Source organism: Periplaneta americana, chromosome 10 (assembly GCF_040183065.1).
Source record: "Periplaneta americana isolate PAMFEO1 chromosome 10, P.americana_PAMFEO1_priV1, whole genome shotgun sequence".
In the NCBI taxonomy this organism is placed as follows: Eukaryota; Metazoa; Arthropoda; class Insecta; order Blattodea; family Blattidae; genus Periplaneta; species Periplaneta americana.
The window spans coordinates 114,186,585-114,197,711 of record NC_091126.1 but is presented as its reverse complement, the minus strand read 5'-3'; the positions used below and the strand labels follow the sequence as shown (position 1 = coordinate 114,197,711).

At 33.3% G+C, this 11,127-nt stretch overlaps 1 protein-coding gene across 1 annotated transcript in view; it reads left to right on the top strand.

Moving 5' to 3' along the window:
• The first annotated feature begins 4,354 nt into the window (after nucleotides 1–4,354).
• Abcd1 (ATP binding cassette subfamily D) overlaps nucleotides 4,355–11,127 on the top strand; it is a 397,244-nt gene continuing 390,471 nt past the window's right edge. Inside the window, exon 1 of the mRNA XM_069838061.1 lies at nucleotides 4,355–5,547. Within this exon, the coding sequence (XP_069694162.1) occupies nucleotides 4,934–5,547 (614 nt within the window). The 5' untranslated portion in view covers nucleotides 4,355–4,933. The remainder of the gene's footprint in view (nucleotides 5,548–11,127) is intronic.

The window sequence follows — 11,127 nt, the reverse complement described above, 5'->3', positions numbered from 1 at the left end:
TGCTGGCCTCACGCCCACATGCCGAAGCAGAGGTGGACGATCATCCAACCAGAATGGAGGTATCGTGTGGTTAGCACGATGATCCCCCCAGCCTTTACAGCTGGCTTTCGCAACCGGATTTTGATACCTATCGTAGCTCCTCAAGTGCATCACGATTCTGGGTGGGCACCGGTCCCATATACTGGCCGAAATTTCATGACAAAATTTCTTCCCCCATGAGGACTCGAACCAGCTCGCATTCCGTAACGCGATTCCTAGGCAGCATGCCTTAGACCATGACGCCACGGCGCGGGACGGTACAAATAGATCCTGTTTAAAAAAGTATATAAACAAATTTCAGAGCGTAAAAGCTGAAACATGTTCATTAATACTGCATGTACTATCCACTCATTAAGTAATGGCATAACACATTTCAAATTCATCTCCCAGAATAAGTATTAGGCCACATAGCCTGTTAGAGGAATTTTCACACCATCGTTCCTTTGGACGACTCAACAGAAACTGTATAAACTACAAAAAGTTAATTTTTTAATATGCCTGATTGAAAGTAACTCTTGTCTTAGTTACGGATTAATGAAACAGTTTTTTATGCTGCTGCTGCTACTACTACTACTACTACTACTAATAATAATAATAATAATAATAATAATAATAATAATAATAATAATAATAATAATGCTTTTTGATTTTATACAACAGTTTAACCTACAGATTAAATTGAAAGGTAGACATTATTAACGTTGGTTATGAATATTCACATTCGGAGTTCCTATGAAAATGTGCAAGCCTGACAGCCTAATTGAATCCCGATAAAGCGGATCGAGATTGATAAAAATCCCGATTTGAGGGATAATAGCCTAGAACGTAATTTAAACAAGTTAGTCTGCATTTCCTATTATCCGATATTTGTATTTATATATTGACTCAAATGGTTACATTGTAAACATAGAGGTAACCCGCGGAAATTTAGTAAGTCTGTGAGGTAATCCAGCTATTTGCCGTAAGGCAACTCTATTCGCAAGATAATAGTTCCCTAGTTCTACCGCATTGTTGATTAATCCGTTTCGGTACCTAGTTACTGTTCTCGCAAATAATCAACATTGTGTATTTTAAGTGCGTTGAGTGTCAAAACAAAAGAGCGTTTTGATATCGTATTTTACACTAATAACAGACACATATAATTGCTGCGTTTTGTAGTGCAGTGAACTATGTTTAAACATGGACTCATCGTCAGATGTACTGTTGCAGTACCGGTTCCGAAAAAGAAAAGTTGCAAAGTTAATTTAGTAGCGAATGATTAAAACATATGCGTGGTTAATAAAAGAAAAAAACGATTAGCCTATAGTATTCACTGTACTGTGTGTCTTTCGTATTTTAGTGTTTCTCAGGGAGGCGAATATTACATTAAAAGCACGCGAATACTAGTTTGCAGAAAACAAGTATAAATCTTATGATAAAGTGATGATATCTCGATTTCCCTCGCAGAAAACCTAGTAACTCTGCTGACAGCAGACACACGTTATTAAAGGTATCTCGCAAAGGAAGTATTGTTCCTGTAAACAAAAACATTTAGCTTTCGGATACGCAATACAACACGTATTCAAATATCGGTTTCGAAATCCCGCGCGTTTTCTAACAAACAAATGGCGGCTTTCTGCTGCTTCAATTTTGGAACATATTTCTCAGTTCTTCGCTACGGCGTGGTAGGGGCTCGGATATGCGTGGCTCTTGCAAACCAGGGCTTCAGTACGTAACAGAAAACTATACGGTATAATTGTTCGTAATATACTATATGTATCTCGTATTTAGTTCAGATTGTGTATATTAACAAACATCGTATTATTTATAATGTAGGTTATTTACACATAAAAAAGTGCGCAATAATTTAAATTTCATAAAACAAATACGGTAAACAATAATGTATTACACAAGAGTAACATCAGTAACGTTGCACTTAGGCCTAATCACAACTTCTTTTACATGCCAGTACTACTACTACTACTACTACTACTACTACTACCACAGTCTAATACATATTAGACTGTGCTACTACTATGTACGAGCGTGCGATCCGCGGATAGTGCGTAAAATGTAAGATCCTATCGGCAAAAAGGGTAAAATATGTCAAATGGAGAGGATTTTAAATATTTATTACAATTAAATTTTATATATACATTTCTCTAGTATTACGGATATATTTCATTTATACATTTATAGTAGTTTCTGCATGTAGCACTTCTGCGTTACAATTACTGTAGAAGTCGACTGTCGCAAAACATATTTCTTTAAACATTACTCTCCTATGTCTCCAAGCCCAGGTGACATGACAACTTGATTTTGGTAAACATTATTATAGCGACAAGAAATCACGTAGTGACCATTACTTGTGGTTATTAAAAAATGATGCTGACAAACATTCCCTTGTTTATTTCCAAATATCTCAGAGAAATGGTCTCTGCAATCCTCTCAATAGTCTAAACAAAGTTACTGTAGCCACGTAAACATGTAATAACTAATAAGTTTGTTTTTAATGTTTTGAGAACCCCATAACACAAAAAGGAAATAAACATATTCAATATATGGGTCTATTTTGTACATGCAAAGGAACAAGGAACAGCCTGTTATATATGGTAGGCCTACTTGCTTGTGCCAGTCGTGTTTAGTGATAATGTCGTCATTCCCTTGTCCGTTTCGGTGAAGTGCGGATGGGGAACAATACTACATTAGATTATTTTCAATTTATTATACTTTAACAATACTGTTAGGAATTTTTAAGTATTTAAATATTTTCAATAGTATTAAGCAGTACGATATTAAACTAGGAGCTATTTTATATTGAAATTATGACACAGTAGCCTTTTAAGTATGAAGAAGTGTCGTTAACCCGGAAGTGAAGTGAAGTGAAGTGATAATGTACTGGCAGTAAGAAATCAGATGTCACTATGTTAGGTTCTGACGTGAAATAGGTAGTCGCAATGAAATCAGAAGATAGTGATAGCGGCCCTAACTATGTCCTACTCTCAAAAAAAATTACATGCAGTGTACCTAAATATGCAGGACGGAAATGAAATTGTAGAAAATTATGGTAAACAATTCCTTGATTTAAAGCTTGGTTTTGCTCTGATGAAACATACTGTAAAAGGGCTAGATGTAGGTTCTGGCTCTTCTGTTCTTGCTGTTGTTGATTCTTCTGAAGATACTCCCAAGGTACGGAGACAACAAAGTGTTTAAAAAATCATTTTATGTGTTAGTATTTAATTTTTTAAAATTATTTCCTTATGAGAATTTAAAAAAAATCGTTTAAATAAAACACTGTGGAGAAAGTTTAGATAAAATAATCAAAATAGGCCTATTTTATATTAGTGTACGATTCTCCAATCAAAAGTACGATAATTTGGAACCAATTGTGCAATCCAGTCAAGCCTGTTGCGAAGTACCTTCCTTTCCGCACAGTGACACAGCAGCAACTGATTCAATCCATATTTGCTATTGAATTGAGTTTACTCCCGATATCGTGGCGCAGTTAAGTTGGTTTAGAAACAAGCCGCCGGTAAAGATAGCTGTCCCGAGCAGTAATCGTACGCTTCTACGAGTCAGTGTTTTATTTTTATTTGTATGTTTCTAGGAATTGAGATTTCTATGAGGATAACCTCATTTTTTTCTTGTTTGTCAGTAATGTGATGGTTGGCCTGTTTAATTTGTAATTGTGTTTTGTCACAATATAATTTGAAGTATTGATTTTCTAGAACTACTGGTAGAATTTATTTTTAGTAGCTAGTGTGGTTGTGTATCCGATGTAAAATAGATTTTGTTTGGTTACCAATTTACACACTTGATTGTGTTTTCGGAGATAGTGAGACTTTGCTGACACAGAAAAATTATCCAGTGTCATTGTAATAATTATATACAAATTAATATGTAAATAGAAAAGAATTTGGAATATGCCACTTGTGTTCATTGCCCCAACATATTTCTGGAGGGACATCAGAAATCGAACCTCGCATCTACCGAATATCAAGTCATCGCATTTCCCCGTAATTATCCGTCAGGCTAAAATTGTGATTAATATTTGAGGAGAAAAATTCGCCCCGGCGCCGGGGATCGAACCCGGGTCCTTGGTTCTACGTTATTAATTGTCAATATTACAGATATTATTCTGTCTGACAAATTGATAAATCTATAATTATTAAATTGTGATTGTCAGCAGAGAGAGAGTTGCCTCATTGCTTGTTTTACACTTGATCAAAAATCGCGATTATCAATGCAGTGACTAGCCAATGTAATTTCATGCTGCAAGTACCGTGTTTCCCCCCCCCCCCCCTCGTCTTTTAATCTTTATTCCTCAGTCCAGCTGTACGGCCTCCTTCCACATTCAATACTTGAAAAAGTAAGTGTAGTCGGTCGACCTTCTTACATCGCATATCAGTGTTGCGGTGGCTTTCGCTGAGAGCGAGTCGCTAGATCAAGAGCTCGCTATTCGGGATCTTCATTTTCATTTCGGTGTGTTGGTTGACATGAATAGAATAGATAAACATCATCCCGCAAAATCAGCTGATGTGAGAAAAGTTTCTGAATTCGTTTGTGTTGTGATAATGTGTATTAGCATAGTGCATTCCTAGTGATATTTCGTATGTGATGTATGATTCTGGAGAAGTAAGATACGAGTGTATAATGTGTGGAGATGAAATCCCAAGCGTAAATACATACATGTATTTAAAAAGTGAAACTTCTATATGACAACTTTTACACATTTATATTCTTCTTGAGGGATTTTAGATTTTGTAATTAGCTATTGTTTACAATCAGGAATTGTAAATATCCGATAAACACATTGTTAGTCGATTTGAGGTTATCTGCTGTCAACTTCCACTATTATTGTGGCCTAGCCTACTTATTTTCTTCAATTGTATAAAGTCTTTATCATACTTTCAAAATGCCGACTGTGATATCAAAATATATTGACAATACTGCAGCCAAGTACAATATTCCTAAAGAACATTTTACTAGGAGTGTAGTAGCAGCAGCAATTTTTCTATATGGCCTAAAACTAGGTTATCCGTATATTCAGTCATTGTGCAAGAATGGCACAACTAGTAATTCACATCAAAATGGACATCCTTCAATTATCAGTAGTACGGTGGGTGACGAAAACTGTGCCGAGTGTCCCACAAACAATAATGTCCAGAATGAAAAACCAGTTGGAAACGGAGTTACGAATGGTGAGACAGTTGTTATTAAGCGAAGGAAATCGCCAGGAATTAATAAAGAATTCGTTATACAACTTCAGAAATTGGTGAAGTTAATGATTCCTGGAATATGGACAAAAGAAATTGGATTGCTCTCAATGCATACAGTGGCACTGGCAACGAGAACATTCTTGTCAATTTATGTAGCGTCGATGGAAGGCCAAATCGTGAAGTACATTGTAAGGAAAGATGTGAAGAATTTTGCTATCATGTTGCTCAAGTGGTTGGGCGTTGCTGTTCCAGCAACCTTCATCAACTCAATGATTCGGTACCTGGAGAACAAACTGGCTCTCGCTTTCAGGTGAGCTTTCTCTAACAAACTGTCTCCTTTAAGATGCTTTCATCCTGTTTCTTACAGGTTGTAATGATTATAAATTTAACATTTTATTTATCCTGCAAGCTCCCTTATGTTCGTTTATTAAGTTAGAGAGAAATTTATCACGAAATTTATATGAAGGCTTGGTTCACTGGACGTCAGAAACAAATGAAGTATATATTAATAAGAATGTGTACATCTATTTGTTGTAGGCTTATAACATTAAAGGTTACACCATATTTTTTTGCCTTCAAAACACAAATTCCTTTCACTATTTTGATACAAGATAAATAAGTCTACATTCCTATGTAAAATGTTTTCTCTTCGTGTTTATTATTCATAATGAACTTTCTGTCACAGTATAGTACGTTCTATGATAAGAAAACTTAACAGCATTCTTCTTAAGATAGCAACTTATTTAACTGTACAGTATATATGCTTTGTGTTTTCACGCACTCATTATCTGTGACTCAGGAAATGAAGCACAGACTGGTATGAATCAGTTCCCGGTACCTTGTGTAGAAAGAATCAGAATTACTCATAGGTATAAGGTGTCTTTGTTGTTATGGTTACACATGTTTCTGTAATCTGCTGTCAAATTGAAAATTATCTACTTATTTGAGAATCGAAGTTTAAATTATAGTTCTTCTATTATTTAGACCTAGTCTGTATAAAAATTGTTATAGAAAAGCTCATGAATTGTTTCCTTTTCACAGTTTATAATCATGCTGCAGTTGAGAAACCCATTAACAGTTCTAATTAATACATTCCACGAGAAAGTGAAAAACACATTAACTTCCTTAATTTCAGAACATAGTATAATTTAACTGCATAGACTATTATTTCATAATAGATAGACAAAGAGAATGGTTCATTTGAAGCAAGATGAACATAGGATAGGCTGGAGTGATATAAGGTAGTTCTTTATTTATTATTTTGAAACTATAGAGTTGGCGTGGGTTCGAATCCCGATTGGGTTGACTACTTGGTTCGATTTTCTCCAGGATTTACATAACTCTGAGATAAAAAATTTAATATAGGCCTAATCCCGTAGTAAACCTTGAGAATCATTTCATCAAATAGCCTACCATCTCGCTATAATTAATTCCACCAACAGTAGATAACCTGAATCGATGCAGCTTCATTAAATAACGGATTAAAAAAACTACGAATACAGGTTTTAGGTACAAAGTTCATGTGATAACTATATTATGATGATACTGTAATTAAGCTATTTTAAATGAAAATGGCAGAGCAAATACCTGCCACACAACCACCACTTCTGCCAGATCAATTACCAGCTAATAGCTACTTTTAGTGACCAAGAGCAAAGCTTTCTCTTCAGTCTTTCATTACAACAATGTAGCCTATTTATCATCAGCAGAATTGATTCTTTTTACTGAGCAATATTTCATTATTATTAGTAAACTACAGTCACTACCTCAGAATGGCAAAAATTAAAAAAAAGCATTAAAGTAGCCTAATAGATTTTTGCCTCTTTCATCTCTGATGACTCAGTCATCAGCACCAACACACGGTCACTTGCTTTATCAATCTTTTCCCAAGATCTAGTCTGGGGAAAGACTAGTTTCGCATTTCTACTTCATTGAATACAAGGGTGAATGTGAATCAGGGAGAAATGTAGAAAAATAACAGGGAAAACAGGATTATCCTAAAGTAAGTAGGGCAATGCATATTTTCTTACCATAAATACCATTTGAATTTGCCTTGATTTAATTCATATCTCTGGTGTGGAAAATTTAACTAAGGTTATTTTATATGGTGATAGCCTAGGCCTATATGTTGTTTAACAGGTGGTGCACCAAATTTGTACAGTAACAAGAGCTAACCTGCCATGACATATTTTTTATCATCATCATTCTAAATTGTATAAGTTCATAATTTATTAATCTCTTAACAGAATTCTGTATTACAGTGCTAAACATTCAGTGCAAAGAATTTATCCTAAAATAATTAGCCTATATCGGTAGGCCTTTTCTCATCTCTGTACTTTAATGTACTTCAGTACTGAGGAATTAGAACCGTTACGAAACATACCTATCTAGTTGTAAATTGAAATCATTAGTGGCATGTTATTTCCTCTCAAACTCAGGCTTGTGTCAGGTTTTAAATCATCCTCTTAGTTGAGGTTACCGGTATGCATTAGGCCTACTGAGTTTTAAAACTTCCACCATTTTTATCTCATTTCATCGAAATTTTAATCATTAATTCCTTCCATTAAGACATTATGTTGAAATATTAAGGTTTTTTTTTTATTTGTAAAGTTAAATAGAGATGTGCATATCTTATCAATAAATCAGATTACATATGAATGAATAAAGATTTTTTCTAGTTTCATGACTTAATGTGTAGCTCAATAATTGAGTAATGGAATTATTGTGTTTTTGCTTTTTGTTATCATTTGTGGTTTGGAATAAAAGTGTAATTATTTTTAATTTTCTGCTGAATGTTACACATAAAAATTATACTGGCAGTATTTTTCGAGTGACTTAAAAATAATATACATTTCCATAGAACACAGTGTTTAAAATGTGTGGCAAAAAGTGTCCTTGCATTATCATGGTTTTTGAGAAATCTGTTTTTCTAGATTGAAAAATGTGAAAAAATAAGTTAATAGCCTATCTATGAATAATAGTACCAGCAGAGTCTAGTATATACAGTCACGAAGCTTGGGATGATTTTTTTCATTTCTCGCGATAGTTTCTAGCAGCTTGGAGTGTTGTGAGTACTAGGAAAATAGACTGTGATCGTGTGGCATCCTAATCTAATACAGGCCGTAAGGCAGACCATGTGACTCGCTTAATCCAATCACGAAGGGCGGCGTTTCAACCATGTAAATTAGTAGGAATGCGTAAAGAGTAACCTATATTTCTAAAAAATGTAGTGTAATTGCATTAATAAAATTTAAAACAATGATTATGAGACACTTTAGACATAATTCGCTTGCGAGTTAAGGTGTAAGTTAATATTATTTTTGGTGTGAAAATAATTTTGTTCGTATGTGTAATACCTGCCTTTATATCAATTAAATATTGCGAAATTCTTATACATTCATTTATGCACGATTCAATAATTTTCAGTTGCACCACACGGATATTTAGATATGTTGAAATTATAGGTTATGTTTACTGTACCAGTTGCCCTTTTCTGTCTAATTTTAGTGGTCTCCAATGCCCTTGCATTACATATGTATGTTATGTCATATGGAAATTATAGGTTATGTTTACTATATTTAACTTATATTCCTGTATTCGCAATTATACATTATAATTAAACATAATATCATGTATGATACCCCGCACATTCAATTTGTCTGTATTTCAATACTACAATTGAGTACTGAATTACTTTATTTATTTACTACCTAAGAGACGAAATAACACAATCCTACGTACACTAATTTCATAGGAGTGGTATGGTAAATTTTCTGTCCCAATTAAGGAAGGTAGAAGTGCAAAATTAAAATCACAGTATAAATTATTTTTTATTAGACCTCAAAATAGCTTCAATTCTAAAGTTAAAATGTTGATGCGAACAGATTATGTTAACATGTAAAATTCTCTTCGCATTAAAATAACACAGTTTTATAATTATTAGTTCTGTAACATTATTATGCAACGGAACTTATGGACACATTACACTAAATAAAACTTAGCAATGATACGCAATAAAGTTATAATATTTCACTGAGCTCCGTAGACTGGAATAGAAAACCCAAACATACATTACGGCCTACGCATTGTTGTGAAAAGTTGTGTAAACTGTGAAATGTTCGTTATTGGTTGTAATAAATATAAATGGCTAAAATACAATAATTTGAATAATAATATGGGACAAGGAGACGTTTGTAGTACTATAAATTGTAAGAAAAAGCGGTTAGAGTTATCCTTCTTCCGAAAGATGCAGGAAAATGATTTTATAAAATATAATAGCCTATAGATATACTTTATGAAAATAATATATAAACATTGTATTTCATATTTCAATAATGGAAGGATGGTGTTAATTTTTTCAAAAGAACATGATATCGAAAATACAATAGGCCTACATTTTATCGTCTGCTAAGGAAATGGTTTGTGATGATAGTAGTGATCCTGGTGGTTAGCAACTATCTATGGATGAATATTTAGTAAGTAGGCCAGTAAGTACCTGATGATTAGGTTAGCTTACAGCCCTTTAAAATAATTATTATTTAGGTCACCTACAATTCGAATAATGAAATGAAACTTTGCACAAATATTTTTCATAGACCAAATGATTTTTGATGGAAAAATTAAAAAAAAAAAAAAAAACGTCAATAATTAAAATTTTTCAAAAGAACTCAGAAGTGCATCCCCTTAATAGTAACTAGAACACGTGTTCTCATTACTACCTTGTAAGTAATTTTATATGAAGACAAAGTACTAATGAGTAAACTAACTTCTGTGTAAAAATGAATCTTGCTAAGAAATCTGAATTATTGGTTTATTAATTGCTGTAAACAGTGAAGAAGAAAGGAATCACAATTATTTTGAAGATTTTTAAATTGATTACTCTCAAAATTTAGAAACTGTATAAGAATATTTCCGTTTTAACTTAGTGGAGAGAATGTCATGTATCACACAAAATGTCGAATGCTCTCAGTCACAGATTTTATTATTTTTGCATGTTAGTGACATTTCGTTTTTTTATTAGGCTAGGCCTAAGTTATTATTTTTTATTGAGAACTGTGAAATTACTACATTTTTAGAAGATGTTTCTTGTATTTTTTTCTGTTAAATAGTTTAAACAGAAAAAATAATACATTCTTAATCACTAGGCCTAAATTGCATTTCAATACTAAAATTTACAAAGTAGATACAACATTCTATCACTTCAATTTAAGAGATATTATGTCATGGTAGGCCTAGTTAATAAAAAGTTAGGCCTATACTTCATGTGAAATGACCATCTAAAATATTTACTTAATGATCAATACATCATTTTAATTAACAGTGAAGAAGACACAGATCAGATTTGTGGATGATAGTTTTCCACATAATTGGGAACATTTTATGTTACAATAGATTCTTTTAACCTGGAAACTCTAGAGATAATACTTCTAATGATACTGTACTCAATTTCAGGTGGTGTTCCAACTCTTTTTCTGTTGAGTAACTTGATGCACATACATTAAAAAAATTCTTCAATAAAATCTCCTTACACCAATATGTCCCTTATTGCATTGTTTTTGTTAGCATTCATGAATTAAAGTGGCAGGCCATGGATTGCAGGAAGTCTGGAGCTCGAGTGAGAGACTGGGTATTATGACAGGTTTTCGGATTTTTAATGCATCCAGGGAGGTACTGAGATAGTAATTTGAAATCGAATACAGCAGCTTATATTAAATTTTTTTACTAATGATTGATACTCATCATGATTTACTCAAGAAGTGGTCTTCGAGGCTATGCCATACATATAAATTATTTCGCCATCTTAGATGTTGCTTGTAGTACGCCACATGGAGATGAAAATATGTGGTGATTATAATAATAATAACAATAATAATAATAATAAAAATGACTG